This window comes from Mirounga angustirostris, unplaced genomic scaffold, assembly GCF_029215605.1.
Source record: "Mirounga angustirostris isolate CCGP_5_RB_7025 unplaced genomic scaffold, mMirAng1.0.hap1 SCAF_5, whole genome shotgun sequence".
NCBI lineage: Eukaryota > Metazoa > Chordata > Mammalia > Carnivora > Phocidae > Mirounga > Mirounga angustirostris.
In genome coordinates this window covers 151,814,008-151,831,625 of record NW_026991713.1, presented here as the reverse complement: position 1 = coordinate 151,831,625, position 17,618 = coordinate 151,814,008, and the positions used below count along the sequence as shown (strand labels likewise).

Here is a 17,618-nt window from a genome sequence, read left to right as displayed (position 1 = left end):
TAGTTAACTAATACAGGAAGAGTCTACTTGATGACCAAACTTTTGCAGCCTTACAACCACTATATTAAACGTTTATCTTTACGTGTTATTCTTTTAAAACAAAACTGAAATAAGTCCTCTTGAAATTCTAGGAATTCCATATAGTTAGGAACAGCACTGGAGCAAACCAAATTTGTAAGAAGCTTAACTCTCCAGAGCCCCTCTCTTTCCTCCAAGCACGACCCGGCATCAGTATCACTGGGATGCTGGTTAGGATGCAGGATCTCAGGCCCTGCCCACACCTGCTGAATCTCAGGGGCATACTCAAGTGTGGAAAAACCCTGCTCTAGACTGGGATTCTGGAAGTCTCACCAGCCTCTTGATCCCAGGGGACAGGCTAAGAGATAAAACAGTGTGAGCCCTGGAGCCAGCCGGCCTGGGTCTGAATCCCAACTCTGCTATTTACCAGCCGTATGATTTTAGGCAAGCTCCTTTATCAGGGCCTCAGTCTCCTCATCCATCAAATGGGGATAGCACTTGCATCTTGGGCCTGTGGTGAGAATTCAGTGAGGTCATATATATGCAAAGCATGCGAAGCACAGTGGCTAACTAGCACACAACGAGCACTCGGTAATTGTCTATCATTGTTACTTGCTATTAAGCGGCCCAGTAACAGTCTCGGTTAATCAGCAGAGGAGCTGGGGAGAAAACTCAAACTGTTCATTTTTTTTTTTTTTACCACGCAGCCCAGGTTACATTGGCTCCACTTCTGGATGGATGTATTTATTGCTAGGCCCATAAAATGCTTTTCAAATTTTTTTTTTATCTGGTTATTGAAATTTGCAATTTGGGAGATTTCACGTTCAAGAAGAGGATTTCCGGGGGCTCCTGGGTGGCTCAGTCATTAAGCGTCTGCCTTCGGCTCGGGTCATGGTCCCGGGGTTCTGGGATCGAGCCCCGTATCAGGCTCCCTGCTCGGTGGGAAGCCTGCTTCTCCCTCTCCCACTCCCCCTACTTGTGTTCCCTCTCTCGCTGTGTCTCTCTGTCAAATAAATAAATAAAATTGAAAAAAACAAAAAAATGGATTTCCGGCTTCTGATGAAGAATGAAATGTCTGCTAAGGCTGGGCCCACATTTCTTGGAGTAGGAGCAGAATGGCAGCTTCCTTCCCCCGCTCCCCACTCCCCACAGATTCCACCGCTCCCCTACTACCTCACAACCAAGCTCTTCTTGCTTATCTCAAAGCTGCCTCCCCTCCCCCCGCTGCCGTGAACACCCCAGTTTGCTCCCTGCAGTATAGCCTGGCCCAGTGGCTCTCTCACCCAGGACCCTACCCCCGGGGGAAAGCTTTATGAAGCAAAGAAAATCCTCGTGATGGCTATGCCCTTACCACGTCTGAACGTCCCTGGTGTGTTTAAGCTAGCACTGGGTCCCCGATGAGCTATGGGTGTGGATGGCACAGAGCCGGTGGCCTGCACTGCTGTGTCTGTCCTTTCGGCCTCCACCGAGCTGGACATGGGGGTCCTGGGCTTCTCCTGCTTCTGCTGCACAGCCAACTCCTGCCGCAAATCTGAAACAGGACAAGGATTCAGGTTAGGTCCCTGCTTTGGGTGATAGGGGAGGGGGGGCGGTCAGCAGTAGACATTGGTCAGGGAAAAGAAGTGCCAGAACGAAAAACCATAGGTGGAAACCCTCAACGAAGTGAAACCCACAGGACCTGGCCTAGCAGGCTTGTAAAACTACGTAATTTTTTAGTAAAAACAAAAAGGTTTAAAAATTCTTAAAAACTATGGCAGTGATAGATACACTAATAAACAATTTCAGTGCAATAGGGTATATAGAATACTAAGTGAAAATATGCTTTCTCAACCCATCCCCAAATGCCCCTCCTCACTCATAATCACTATAATATGGGGGAGATATTTTCAATCCTTTTTTTCTGTATTTTTAAAGAATTATGTATCTCTATTAAGCATATGATAGGAATAATTCTTATTAAGTATAAATAGAAATATATCTACTGTCCATGACAGTATGTCTTAATCTTTCTAACTATATTTCTATCTATAACAGTCCAGAAAATAAGTCTATGTAATTATTTTAACCACTTCACTACTCATGGGCATTTACAGAACTACCTTCAAACTTAAAAAAGTTTTTTTCTTAGGGGTGCCTGGGTGGCTCAGTTGGCTAAGCGTCTGCATTTGGGCTCAGGTCATGATCCTGGGGTCCTGGGATCGAGTCCCGCATTGAGCTCCCTGCTCAGCAGGGAGTCTGCTTCTCCCTCTCCCTCTGCTCCTCCCCCTGTTCATGGTCTAATAAAAAAATAAAATCTTAAAAAAATGACAAAAATGAAGGGATACATGCACCCCAATGTATATTAAAAAAAAGTTTTTTTCTTTTTAATCTCCCTTCTACTGTCTATACGTTAGGAACTAAATTAATGTTATGAACAATTAATTGGGATGTTTAAAAAAATCTCTTCTGCACCCAGATCTACCTCTGGAACTGTGAACTTCCACGGAGCAAATGCTGATGGGAATTCAGAGCTCTAAGCCACATGCATCAGCAGCCAGCAAGCCACAAAACCAATGGGCTAGCTAGCAATTGCATCAACAAGAATTTTCTCTCCACAAAACTCTTATACTCCTACCAATCAAAAAGCCCGGGGTAGGCTTAAATATCCACAGGGGTTCTTCACAGGTTCGGACATCTGACAATTCTTAGCACGGGGTAGGGACCAAGGCTGAAGCCTGCCCAGTGTGGTTCTATACCCTCTGACCAGACTGTGTGCCGAGCAGGGCACGGATTTCCAGCAAAGGTAACACTGGGCGACACTGCAGGACAAGCTGTTCTCAGGCAGGGAGAGGAGAAAACGCTGGTCAGGGTACACAGAAAGCCAAGGCTTCCTGACCTCTGGCTTCATCCTTCAGTCGCTGAACAGATTCTAGGAGATTCTCCTTCTCATCAAGTTCACTCTCCAGGAAGGCATTTCTTTCAATGGCTTGATTCAAACGCTGCTCAAAGTCTTCCAGAGACATGATTGTGGCCCTGGTAAAGAGAAAAATAAAGCTGTCCAAGAGAGCAAACAGCAGCATCCATTTGGTGCCTACAAACCCGGGAGACAAGAAAGGCCAGACACAAGGGGGGCATGAGTCCCAGCATGGGCACTTCCTAGACACCACGGACCTGAACAAGCATCTTAACCTTCCGGGACCCAGGCTCTTCGCCTGCAGAATGAGAATCGTCTTAGCTCTTGGGGTACACAAAACTGTCCTGGGGATTAAATGAGAAAGGTCTATACAGCACTTAGCAATGAGCCAGCACCTTATTAGGATGACCCAGAGGGCCCAGCCAAATGCCAAAAGCAGGCAAATCTTCTCTTGGAGACTCACAATGCAAATCAGTATTCAGAACATCCTGCTAAAATCCATACAGAACTTATTAATGTACATTTAAACAGGGAGAAGAGACCATCTTTTCAGTTACCTTAAACAATTCAAAATGCCCAGCTGCCCTCCTAAAAACCACTTCCTCTTGTGACCAGTATAGACATTTCACTGGAACGCTATTAAAGGCCTGAGAAGTGGGGTAATAAAGAAATGTGTCTAACTCTGAGGCACAAAACAGGTAGCTTGCCCAGACAGTTTCCTCACAAGCAAAGCAGGGGCAGTAACAGTACCTCTGCATGGTGGGGGGGGGGTGTCAAGGGGCAAGGAACACATTAAGCCTCCAACAGATGTTTCGCATGTGAGTGCTCAATAATTTGAGCAATTTTTATTACTGACCCCGTGTTTGTCCTGCTAATTGTTATCTCACAGTGGTTAGAAGTTTATGTTTGGAGCAGAACCCAGGAGAACCTAGCTCTTCAACATAAGACTACCTAAGTGTTCCTGGGCAGCTTAACCTCTCTTAACCACGGTCCTCAAAGTGAGGATCAACTCATGAATTCATCAATTCAATATATCCTGCTATGTCTAGACTGAATTATATTCGTACCCTCCGTCAAAGGGTCTTCAGAGAAAAATAAAGTTACCAAAAGTGCTTAAAGAAAAACAACAAAGGAATAACATTTAGGAGTACAATACTGGAAACAGTTAAAATCACCCTAAAGGTTTGACATGTCAAACAACAAACAAAAAAGATAAAACGCGTAGGAATTCATCTAACAACAAATATGTAGGATTTTACCACAGGGCATGGAAGGCTTGTTGAAATGCACACATATGATGTTTGTGAAGAGGAAGACCCAACATCACAAAGAAATCCATTCTCCATAAGATACCTCAGAGTTTAACAACATCCTAGTAAAAATATTAATAGCTTCTTGTTGGGGACAGTGGCACAGGGGTCTGATTTAAAAGATCACATGAAGGGCGCCTAGGTAGTTCAGTCAGTTAAGCATCTGTCTTCGGCTCAGGTCCTGATCCCAGGGTCCTGGGATCGAGCCCCACATCGGGCTCCCTGCTCCGCGGGAAGCCTGCTTCTCCCTCTCCCACTCCCCTTGCTTGTGTTCCCTCTCTCGCTGTGTCTCTGTCAAATAAATAAAACCTTTAAAAAAAAAATTTTTTTTAGTAAATAAAAGACCATGTGATGATAAAATAAGAATGGCCAGAAGAACTCTGAAAAAGAGAGAAGTAGCTTCCCCAGATATAAAGAACACACTATTATAAAGCCTCAATGGTGAACAACAGTGTGGTGCAGCCTTGAACAGTTATAAGGACCGACCAGGGAGACCAGAGACTCAGAACTAGATCCAAATACATAGGAGAACTTAATTTATGATAAAAGTGACATTGCAAATCACTGATGAAAAGACGGTTGATTCAGGGCACCTGGGTGGCTCAGTTGGCTAAGTGACTGCCTTCGGCTCAAGTCGTGATCGGGCCCGCGTGGGGCTCTGTGTTTAGTGTGGAGTCCGCTTGAGACTCTATCCTCCATCTCCATCTGCCCCTCCCGCCTGCTCTCTCTTGCAAATAAATAAATAAATCTTAAAAAAAAAAAAGAAACAAACCATGGAATTACCATATGACCCAGCAATCACACTGCTGGGCATATATTCAAAAGAAGTGAAAGCAGGAGCTCCAAGAGGTATTTGTACATTCGTGTTCACAGCAGCATCACTCACAATAATCAAGAAGCAGGGGCGCCTGGGTGGCTCAGATGGTTAAGCGTCTGCCTTCAGCCCAGGTCATGATCCCAGGGTCCTGGGATCGAGCCGCACATTGGGCTCCTGGCTCAGCAGGGAGCCTGCTTCTCCCCCTCCCTCTCTCCCTGCTCATGCTCTCTCTCTCTGTATCTCTTTGTCTCAAATGAATAAATAAAAGTCTTTAAAAAAAAATAAAAAAAAAAAAATCAAGCAGCAGAAGCAACCCAAATGTCCATGAACAGATAAATGGATAAAGAGAACGTGGTATATACAGTTGACCCTTGAATAATGCAGGGGCTAGAGGTGCCGACCCCTCATGTAGTCCAAAATCTGCGTGTAGGGGCGCCTGGGTGGCTCAGTTGGTTAAAGCCACTGCCTTTGGCTCAGGCCATGATCCTGGAGTCCCGGATCGAGTCCCGCATCGGGCTCCCTGCTCAGCGGGGAGCCTGCTTCGCCCTCTGACCCTCCCCCCTCTCATGCTATCTCATTCTCTCTCTCAAATAAATAAATAAAATCCTTAAAAAAAAAAAAATCTGCGTGTAACTTTTGACTCCCAAAATTTAACTATGAATAGCCTACTATTGACCAAAAGCCTTATCAACAACATGAACAATTAGCACATATTTTGTATGCTATATATATTACACACTGTACAATAAAGCTAAAGAAAATGCTATTAGGGAAATTTGTAAGAGAAAATACATTCATAGTACTACTGCATTTATTGGAAAAAAAAAAAAAAAATTCCACGTGTGAGTGGACCCGCGCGGTTCAAACCTGTGTTGAGTCAACTGTATGTACACTTGAATATTATGCAGCCTTAAAAAAAAAAAAGGAAATCTTGTGGCACGCTACAACAGGGGTGAATCTCAAGGACACTATGCTAAGGAAAATAAGCCAGGCACACGAGGACAAATACTGCATGATTCCACTCCTATAGAGGATCCAAAGTAGTGAAAATCCGAGAAAGCAAAAAGGGGATTACCAAGGGTCTGAGGGAGCATGGAGGAGGATTTAGTGTTTAGTGGGTGCAAGTTTCAATGCTGCAGGATGAGAAAGGCCTGGAGAGCTGTTACACAATAATGTGAACACACTGAATGCTACTCAGATGTACACCTAAAAATGGTTTATTTAGATGGGGGCACCTGCGTGGCTCAGTCGGTTAAGAGTCTGCCTATGGCTCAGGTCATGATCCCAGGGTCATGGGATTGAGCCCCGCATAAGGGTCATGGGATTGAGCCCGTATCAGGCTCCCTGCTCATCGGGGAGCCTACTTCTCCCTCTCCCTCTGCTTGTGCTTGTGCGTGCTCTCTCTCCCCCTCTGTCACATAAATAAATAAAATCTTTAAAAAATATTGGTTAAGATGGTGAATTTGATGTTGTGTGTTTTTATCACAAGAAGTTTTTTTTTAACATCTATGTAACAATACTACATAGAAGAGTGAAATTAGATAAAATCAATTTTAATCTTTGTACAACTTTTCTGTACCTTAGCATTCATATGTTAAACAAAAAATAAACTTTAAGGAATGCATTTAATTTTTAGTTACTTCAAATGGCCCTGAGTCTTTCAAGGTTATCCCCTTCCTAAAAATAAGTCATTTCATTTTACAGATATACTGTGGAAGGACTTTAACAAGCAAATGGCTGGTAGGGATGAGAAATTACTCTTCTTGAAGTAGGCGGTCAAATTTTCCAAATATAACTAATAAAATTTTGCAATAAAATTGTCAGGTTTTTAATTTTTTAAAAAATAAAACTCAGTATTCCAGAACTTTATGCATTCTGTAATGATGATCTGGGCCTCGCCTTTACCTCATCTGATTTTAACACCGAACGATTCAGCATTTGGCCAAAATGTGAATCCAATGCGCCTTTAATTTTAAAAAATGTAAAGCAATGTAAGAAAAAGAAGAAAAAGCAAGCATAGACTAACTGCTTTATAAACTTTAGACTGCACAATGCCCTCCCACCTGTGACTGATACATCTGACTACAGAGAAATCAAATAACTTTTGACAGTAACATACACAACAGACAAAGCTGGAAGACAAATCTAAATGCCAAATATTTTTAATTTGTATCACAAATCTATAACAATCTCCTAGAAATGAAAAACAACAACCCAATTTAAAGACAGGCAAAGATAAAGAGTTCATAAAAAAAGAAATAAAACAGTTCAAATTAGGAAAAGGAATCAACATCACTCATAACTGAGAAATGTACCCATTGGTACTTACTAGACTGGCAGAAATCCGAGTTTTGAAAACCACTGTTAGTGAAAGCTATTTGGAAAAGAGGGATTTACATACGTAGCTGCCGGGAATGTAAAGTGATACAACCATATAAAGAACAAAGGGGCAATAATATCAAAATCACATATGCATATATCCCTTGATCCAGCAATCTCACTTGCGGAAATTTATTCTACAGATAAACATCTGTGCAAGCAAAGTTTAGGATTCATCACAGCAACGTTTATCACTGCACAAGAATGCAAATGTAGCAGATATCCATCCACAGGGGCCTGGACAAATAAATCATGATGTACTATACAACACCAACCATACAATAGAATATTATGCACTTGGGGGAAAAAAAAGAACAAAGAATGCTCTGTGTCCTGAAAGATCTCCAAGATCTACTGTTATGTGAAAGAAGATGTTCAATAGTGTATATAGAATGCTCTTTGTGGGGATGGGAGAAGATGAATTTCTATTTTTATTTGCTTGAATTTGCATTAAAAACCTCTACTCTTTGTATATTACTTTGTAACCAGTCAATGTACTATTTCTTTGTGGTAGACTGCATTATTGGGCCTAATTCTTCACCCTCCCTACATCCACATCCTTGTTATGGCCTCAGTGTGAGTGGAATGTACTGTCCCATCTCTTGACTTGGACCACATGACTTGCTTTGATCAATGAAATACGGGTGAAAACAATGGCATGCCAGGGGCCTGCAAACATACTACAAAGTCATGGTAATCGAGTCATTATGGTATTGATATAGTAATTCACAAATTGTACACGGGACCAAAATAAAGAATCCAGAATGAGATCCCAGGATATGTTAGAGATTAACATATGACAGAGATGGGTTAAATTCAGTGGAAAAAAATGAGTATTCAATAAATAGTACTGGTACAATTGACTATGTACTGAAAATACAACTGGACTCAGGTCATGATCTCAGGGTTGTGAGATCAAGCCCCATGTTGGGTTCTGCACTCAGCGGAGAGTCTGCTTGGTATTCTCTCTCTGTTCATGAGCTCTAATAAATAAATCTTTAAAAAAAAAAAAGGAAATTAAAAAAAAAATGGGGGGGTGCCTGGGTGGCTCAGTCGGTTAAGCACCTGCCTTTGGCTCAGGTCATGGTCCCAGGGTCCTGAGATAGAGCCCCGCATCAGGCTCCCTGCTCAGCAGAGAGCCTGCTTCTCTCTCTTCCTCTGCTCCTCCCCCTGCTTGTGCTCTCTCCCCCTCTGTCAAATAAATAATTTTTTTTTTTTAAAAAGGAAATTCTAGAACTGAAAATACAATCTCTAAAGACACTACTGGAATTCGTTTATCAGCCGATTGGAGAGGAGTCAGTGAACCTGAATCAGATCAACAGAAATTAACCAATTTGAAGAACCAAAAGAAAAAAAGATTGGGGGTAATAAAAAAAAAAAAGGAAGAGGCTGTGTGACAATATCAAAAGGACTTAATGTGTGTGTAGTTGGTGTCCCAGAAGGACAGGAGAGAGAAAATGGGGCAGCACAAATCTCTGAGAAATAAGGACCAAAGTTAAATTTGGCAAAAAGAGAAATTTACAGACTAAAGCAGCCCAGCAAACCCCTATCAAGATAAATACATACAGGGGCTCGCTCAGTCGGTAGAGCAGCTGACTCCCGATCTCAGGATCATGAGTTCGAGCCCCACATTGGGTGTAGAGATTATTTAAGGAAATGAAAAAATCAATTCCGGTTAAATCCAACAATTAAAAAAAAAAAGTTAAGTATATATAAAATCTAGCCACATCATAGACTGCTACAAACAAAAAGTCAAGAGAAAATCTGAGAGCAGCCAGAAAAAAAAATATTACATACTGGGAAATAACCATTCAAATGACCACTAACTTCTGACCTGAACCAAGGAAACCAGAAGACAGTGGAACAATCCCCTGAAAGAAAACAAAACAAAACAAAACAAAAAAACAACTGTCAACCCAGAATCCTACATCCAGTGGACCTATCTTTCAAGAATGAAGGCAAAAGACACTTTCAGATAAACTGAAACAAGGAGACTTCACTGTGAACAGACCTGTGCTATAAGAATTCCTAAAGGAAGTTCTTCAAGCTGAAGGGAGAGGGTACCAGAGGGAAACCCTGGTCCTCAGGAAGGAATGAACCAGAAATGGTACATATATGGGTAAATATAAAAGCCTATCTTTTTAACTCTCTTGATTTCTTTAAAATATACTTGGCTTTTATTTATTTATTTTTAAAGATTTTTATTTATTTATTTGAGAGCGAGAATGAGAGAGAGCACGAGAGGGGGCAGGGTCAGAGGGAGAAGCAGACTTCGCGCTGAGCAGGAAGCCCAACTTGGGACTCGATCCTGGGACTCCAGGATCATGACCTGAGCCAAAGGCAGCCGCTTAACCAACTGAGCCACCCAGGCGCCCTATACTTGGCTTTTTAAAGCAAAAATTATAGCAATGTATTGTGGAAACCACAGCATTTGTAGACATAATAGTATTAGGAGTATAGCATAGAGTTCAAGGATGATAAGAGTGAAACTATAAGATTGTCAGGCTGTTGCATTTTACATGCAGTGGTACAATGAAGTGTATGTTGTGATCCTAAAGCAACCAGTAAAAAATAATGCAGGGGATGGGGCACCTGGGTGGCTCAGTCAACTGAGCGTTTGACTTTTGATATCAGCTCAGGTCTTGATCTCAGGGTTTTGATTTCAAGCCCTGCACTGGGCTCCATGCCAGGTGTGGAGCCTACTTAAACTAGTAATAATAATATTATTAACAATAAAGCAGGGGACTATGGGGGCAACACAAAGGTTCCATATCTTAACAAGAGCATGGATCCCGTGAACGTATATGCAATCTGCCCCAAATGACGGAACTGTATGCTTAAAATCTGTGCATGCCACTATAAGCAATTTATATCTAATTTTTAAAGTGTTTTCATTAAAGAAAAAAGGGGGCCTGGCACAGAGTAGTAATTCAATAAATGTTAGTTATGATTGTTAGTATTCTGCTAAACAACAGAACGTCAGTTTAAGAAATCCTGTTCTTGAGGTGCCTGGGTGACTCGATCAGTTAAGCATCTGCCTTTGGCTCAGGTCATAATCCCAGGATCCTGAGATCAAGCCCCATGTTGGGCTTCCTGCTCAGCAGGGAGTCTGCTTCTCCCTCTGCCTCTGTGCCTCTCCCCAGCTCGTGCTCACTCTCTCTTGAAAAAATAAAATCTTAAAAAAAAAAAAAAAAGAACGAACGAAATCCTGTTCTTTGCACATGCTTACCTTAGGGCGGTATTTAGCACATGCTTGTCCTTCTGCCTGGCATGTTCTCACCTCATACCCTTCCCTGGATGATCTCTCTGCATCCCCTGGTCTTAGTCCAAATGCTGCTTCCACTGGGAAGTACTGCCTTGGCCAAATGCATTCCCTGCCAATGGCCAAATGAATGCATTCCAAAACCTGTTCTCTCCTTCCCAACGTACCGTTTTGCTCTTTCCAAGTCATCATTTGCTTGCTCCAGCTCTCTGATGTATTTCTGAAGTTGATCCTTAATTGCTTTGGTCTGAGCAAGGTCATCCTCCAAGGCTGAGATCTGCCGGTAGCCTTCTGAGTGCTGTGTTTCAAACTTCTCCTGGAGGACAAAATTGACACTGAGTGTGTGATTTAATCTTCTGATGAGCTGTGTCTATCTCCCTTCCCTGTCATTTCCTTAAAATACTGAGGGATTAATCCTGGAACATATGCTCTCCTGTTGGAGTGGACACTATTGTTTTTATTTTTTATTTTATTTTTTTATTTTTTTAAAGATTTTTATTTATTTATTCATGAGAGACAGAGAGAGAGAGAGGCAGAGGGAGAAGCAGGCTCCCAAGGAGCAGGGAGCCCGATGCGGGACTCGATCCCAGGACCCTGGGATCATGACCTGAGCCGAAGGCAGACGCTTAACCATCTGAGCCACCCAGGCGCCCGACACTATTGTTTTTAGCTTGTGAGTGTCTGATCCTCCCCGTGTGCACAGCTCGGCAGCACCCTGATTTCTTTAGGGGATTTAGCTCTCCCATATCATAGGATCTTTATGGGACCGGTCTTCACATCACACTAAGGAGGCTCCAGACATTCTCGTAGCCTCCCACCACAGCCAGGCCACAAGTCTAACCTCAGCCAGTAGAACCTTCTCTCCACAGATATGGACTCTGAGGCAAGTGAGGGCACATGGCGAGAATGGGGGCCACCATTCAAAGTTGTTATGTCCCAAGTACCTCTCACCTCTTGGCCCACAAGCATCTTGCAGCCCGCCCCCTCCTGAACTTGGTCCCTGCAGCCTCTGAGTGTCAAGACCCCCAACAATCTTCAAAGGAATTATTTTGCTCAAGGTGTCCACAGCCATGGAAAGCCACATAAACCTCTCCAAGCCTCATCCACAAACAAGGGCAATACCAATCCACTTCATGTGACATCCCTGGATTGCGTATCAGGAATCACAGTAACTTTGGTTGCTTGGGCCTCACCGTAAGAGCAGGAAACCATGTACTTATTCTGACAACTGTTCTAACTTTGTGATCCAGGACACACCCCCTGCAGCATGGGGGAGTTAGAGAGGACTTTTGGACCTTTGGGGGAAGGAGGGAAGGAAGGAAGGAAACAAAAAAGCCCCACAACCTGTTATTAATTATCAAAAGAGCTTAGTGTGATCTGTGCTTTCCAAGGCAAGGACTAGTCAAATGACTTCGCGATCTGTTGCTGCGCAATTTCAGCAGCTAACATTCATTGCGTGCTTACTCTGGACCAGCTTCTGGGCTCAAGATAGTTCTTACGTTGGCTCATTTAATGCTACTTCAGAGATGTGAACTGGGGCTACTTCATTAGCCCAAAGTCAACTGGTAGCAAATGACTGAGCCAAGATCCAATGTGGGCCCCTGGGGCTTGTGCTCATTAAACAACTATGCTTAACTGCGCTCAAACATTTCCTTCCGGGCCACAAAGGTATCGACCACACGTGCACACGCACACATATATTCTGCTTTGGCTACTCTTTCAAATCACCTTCCTTCACCAAACACCCTTACTGCTTTCCCTTCATCTACACACGAAAACACGTCCCACAGGAAAGGCCCAAAGTCTAATTAGAAAGTCTGAGGGGTACCTGGCTGGCTCAGTTGGTAGAGGATGTGACTTTTTTTTTTTTTTTAAAGATTTTATTTATTTATTTGAGAGAGAGAATGAGATAGAGCATGAGAGGGGGAAGGGTCAGAGGGAGAAGCAGACTCCCCGCTCAGCAGGGAGCCCGATGTGGGACTCGATCCCGGGACTCCAGAATCATGACCTGAGCCGAAGGCAGTCGCTTAAACAACTGAGCCACTCAGGCGCCCTGAGGATGTGACTTTTAATCTCAGGGTTGTGAGTCCAAGGCCCACGTTGGGTGTGGAGATTACTTTAAAAATAAAATCTTAAAAACAAACAAACAAACAAACAGGGTGCCTGTGGGGGCTCAGTCGGTCAAGCAGCTGCCTTCGGCTCAGGTCATGATCCTAGTCCTGGGATTGAGCCTCACGTCCCGCTCCCTGCTCAGCGGGAAGCCTGCTTCTCCTTCTCCCTCTGCCTGCCGCTCTGCCTACTTGTATTCTCTCTGTCAAATAAATAAATAAAACCTTTAAAAAAAAAAAAAAAAGGAAACTTGAAAAACAGACACTCTCTTCTTTCCTCAGTCGAGCAAACAAAGGCGTTGCTAGAAAACAGTCGGGATGCACGGGGAGAATGACATAATGGTACCTGGGCCAGAGAGGCGTGGTGAGAGCAGCGTGAGAAGAACTCCCATAGAACAGGCAGATCATTTACAGGGTGGCGACAGGGAGGGCATTCCACATCCTCACGCTGCTCCATCCCCTCTGATACTCCGTTTCCTGGTCATGAGCAGAGGAAGCAACTCCCCTCAGCCAAGGAGGGGCTGACCAAGCCCCACGCAAGGGCAAATTCCCAGGGCTGGCTCTGACAGCCTCACCCCCTTTATCTGGGTGCATCTCCAAACAAAACAGGAGCGCAAAGGATCCTACGCCATTAACCTCAATTCAAACCCAGGTTCCAAGATGATGCAGTTAACGGGCTTCTCCACCAGCATAAAGATGCAAAGGATGTCCTTTGAACTTGTGGACATGAAAAGCCGTTGCTAAATATTGTGCTTTCATTTGGGGCTAATTATAATAAGCTGTCAGCTGATGGAGGCATCAACAGACTCTCTGTTTGATCCCTTATAGGCCTACAGGCCTTCTTATTCAACTTGTGATGAATAAGCCAGTTGTCAAGAAGTCTGACTCAGTTGAAATCATTTCTCTGGGATGACTGACAGATATTTGAGGGTGGCAGTTTTTTTTTTTTTAAAGTAATCTGTACCCCAACGTGGAGCTCGAACTCACGACCCTGAGACCCCGAGTCACATGCTCCCATAACGGAGCCAGCCAGGTGCCCCGGTGGCAGTTCTATTTACCCGGGCATTTCTAGTTCTTCTCCTGCTTTTACACTCCACACCTCAGGCATCTGTCAGGTGGTTGTCATGAAGGGTCTTCTGCAAGTTCAAAGGCTCAGTCTTGAAGCAGTTAATTACTTCATAATTGCTTGACAGGAGTCTGCCTCCATGGAGGGCCTGGTCCCTCTCCCGACTATGGTTCGCACCGCCGATTGTCCTTCCACACAGTGTCCCGTCCCTGAGTCCCCTTCAAGTTAAGCACCACGATTCCTCAGTGCCAGTGGCAGGGGTCAGGCTGCCCACAAAATGAGTGGCATGGACCAGGTGTAAGGATAAAGCAAAGGACACTTACCCCTCAGTGTCAGGGATGGAGGTGGGGGACAGTAGTGGGGACTGGGATGGGCTGGTGAATGCTTGCTCGGTCTCAGTAACCGCTGCCTGGCTTTTCACTGAAGAATGCAGGCCTGGCATGCTGATTCTCAAAGGAAGTCAGAAATCCAGACTTGTATACGAAGCCTCACAACTTTGAATATTGATATTAAATACTTAAACACTAGGGGCGCCTGGGTGGCTTGGCTGGTTAAGCATCCAACTCTTGATTTTGGCTCAAGCCATGATCTCAGGGTCATGAGATCGAGCCCCATGTGGGGTTCTATATTCGGGGTGAAGTCAGCTTGAGATTCTCTCTCCCTCTCCCTCGGCCCCTCTCCCTGCTCACAAGTGAACTCTAAATAAAATCTTTAAAAAAACACTAAAGATATAAATTTTACTATCAAAAGAGTGAACTGTAAACAAACCCTCAACTCTAGTTAATAACAGCATGCTGAAGTATTTACAGGGAAGTGTATAGATGCCTGCAAGGCACTTTGAAATGCATCAGAAAGCTAGATTGATGGATGGATAGATACGTAATAAAAAACAAATATGACCCCCCCGCCCCCCCCAAAATCAAGTATGGCAAAGGTTACAGGTAGAGCCTAGATGGTGGATATACAGGTGGTCACTGGAAAATTCTTTCAACCTCGCTGTGTGTTTGAAAACTGTCATGATAAAATGTTGAATAAAAACCACGGAAGACTAAGCAAAAAACATCAGTGGGCCAGACGGATCTGTAGATGCCCAGTGTGGGCTTTGCTGTCTACAACATGAAAAGCTTACACTCCACTGCTCAGCTTCTGAAGTCTTTGGGGATCTTTTCTCTGCCCCTCCCCATCCCTCAACCCCCAATCCATTTGTGGGTCCCACTTTTTCCTATGTGCTACTAAAGCCAGGATTCTCAAGTCTGCTTGACATCCATTCTTGTCTGTGTCTACGGAAGGTCCAGATTAACTATTCATTAACCCTTAAGCCCCAACCTGCTGGCTACGTGTGCACATGCACACACACATGCACACACACACTCCCTTCACCTTCAAACATCAGCTCAAATCCCTCCCAGCTCCCCCGGGAAGCTGTCTCCAGCTCATGCAGACCCTTCTCTCAGAAGGATCTCTCGATCAGTACTATATAACTGAGCATCTTTTTCCTTAAGTGCTTTTGGGGTTAGGTTTGTCTTCCTCACAAAGCTTCCAGAGCTCTAGGAGCACATCTCCTTCCAGTATCTACCACACCTCGCCCTTGGTTCTTCCCCGCCGCCGCAGCTCATCGAAATTTACATGGGGAGCTTTATTTTTAAAAATGAAGAGGCACCTGGGTGGCTCAGTCAGCTAAGCAGCTGACTCTTGATTTCAGTTCAGGTCATGATCTCGGGCTCTGCACTCAGCAGAGAGTCTGCTTCAGGATTCTCTCTCTCTCCCTCTGCCCCTCCCCCCTGCACGCTCTCTCTAAAATAAATAAGTAAAGCTTAAAAAAGAAAAGACATGCAGACATGCCTAGGTGCCCCCCAGACTTACTCAGATCAGGAATCTCAGGGCGAGGGTGGGCTCAAGCCTGCCTGGCCGTGAGGGCTGAGCGCCGCAGTCTGCAGGGCACGGGCAAGTGCTTATCTGCTAAGCCCTACATAATGTCCAAAAGGCAGTCTTTACCCTTTGGACCAGTGGTGCTCCTGATACTTGGCAATGTCGACAGGTATTTCTGGTTCTCATAAATCTTTGGGGGGAGAGGGTGCCCCTGGCATCCAGTGGGTGGAGACCAGCGGTGCGGTTCAACACCCTACAATGCAAAACTCAGCCCCCACTGCAGAAAGTTACCGGACCTCAAAGGTCCACAGTGTCCAGGTTGAGGAACCTGCTCTAGACCGGCACTATCTAACAGAACTTTCTGTAATGATGGAAATATTCTCCACTTCTCTGTCCAATAACGATACCCACTAGAGACGTGGGGCTGTTGAGCAGATGAAATGTAGCTAGCACAAGGAAGGAATTACGTTTTTATCTTATTTTAATGAACTTAACTGTCAATTACCACACTGGGCAGCCTAACCCTGGACTTTGTATAATCTAATGATCAGCAATCCAGTGACACTCCATACTCCAAAAATGTCTACCTTTCACATGCCTGGTGGGGTTGTGATAGACAGCCAGGAATGACCATGGGGACACATGTGTGATTCGCTTCTCACAGAGCTCCTCCCAATGGGGGCAAAAAAGATTTCCAACACCACTTCCACCCAGCAGGTCTTGAGGGAGCAGGGAGCATGCCCAGGGCTGGCCAGGGGCCCCCTCACACAGCCGGGCTCGCTTTCCCAGGCACACACATGCCACGCTGGAAGCCTGTCTGGACATGCTGTCCATGTCCTCTCACCTTGATGGTTTCCAGCTCCATGCGAAGGCGGTTATTTTCCGACAGGAGGTCCCTGTTCCTGGTTTCAATCTGTTGCAGCTGCGTCTCCAACTCAGCTTCATATTCGCGACTTCCCTCCTGGAATTCTCGGAGCTCCTCTTGCGTGTTCTCTGCCCTACAGAAGTCCCAGACACATTAGGCAACCATTTACTGAGCACCTAGCCGTGCTGTGGAGGGTGATGCATGGATTAGCTTGTCAACCACCTTTCGAGGCAGAAACTAGGCTTACCCTCATTTTACAGATAAGGCTGAGAAAGATGTGACTTGTCTCAACGTCATGTGAGTCAGAAGCAGAGCTCACACCTGAATCCACGTCTGCCTGACTCCGAAGCCATTTCTCTACCAATTCACTCCCCGCTCATTCATTCAACATATTTGGTTTTTGAACTCAACGTGGAGTAAATGTCCTTGGGACTGCGTACCCTCTGCAGATTTACTTGTAAGCAGGAATTGGATCTAATATAAACGTTTGCTCACCCCACCACTATAGTGGGTGCCTGGCCAACCCCAGACACCCAGTTCCAGGTCCTCAATCCTTAAAAGTCAAGCAACACTTTTTTTTTAATACTAAACCTGAGTTATCTTATAGTCAAATTAAGAATAAGAAAATTAGAGGGACTGGAATAAGACCTCCATGTGAAGAATATGAGTCCATGAGAAATAAAAAGAAGCAATGCTGAACACACACACTACTCCCAGATATGGACACTGAACCGCTGGTTTCACATTTAAAATTTGCAACAACCCATACTGTCAGGCATGGGGACTGACCAGATACGGCATCCCCAACTGATAAAACCCTTCCAGAAAATAGGGTGGGAAAGAGCACAGCGGTTTGCTCAGGACCGGAGGCTTTGACGCTCACGTTCTAGCCCAGCTGCTTACTGGCTGGCGTGAACTCGGTGGGCAAGTTACTTGCCTTCCCTGAGGCTCAGTTCCTCATTTGTAAAATGGGGTGATAACTGTTTCCTCATGAGGCAGTTTTGAGATGTAATGGACAGAATGTGTGTCAA

General features: G+C 44.6%; 1 protein-coding gene across 3 annotated transcripts in view; it reads right to left on the bottom strand.

Moving 5' to 3' along the window:
• NDE1 (nudE neurodevelopment protein 1) overlaps nt 1-17,618 on the bottom strand; it is a 45,441-nt gene that overhangs the window by 19,836 nt on the left and 7,987 nt on the right. For all 3 annotated transcript variants that reach the window (XM_064592582.1, XM_045875044.3, XM_064592581.1), the window contains exons 3-6: nt 16,567-16,720; nt 10,847-10,995; nt 2,894-3,030; nt 1,370-1,549 (exon numbers count right to left, since the gene is read on the bottom strand). In XM_064592582.1, the coding sequence (XP_064448652.1) occupies nt 1,370-1,549; nt 2,894-3,030; nt 10,847-10,995; nt 16,567-16,720 (620 nt within the window). The remainder of the gene's footprint in view (nt 1-1,369; nt 1,550-2,893; nt 3,031-10,846; nt 10,996-16,566; nt 16,721-17,618) is intronic.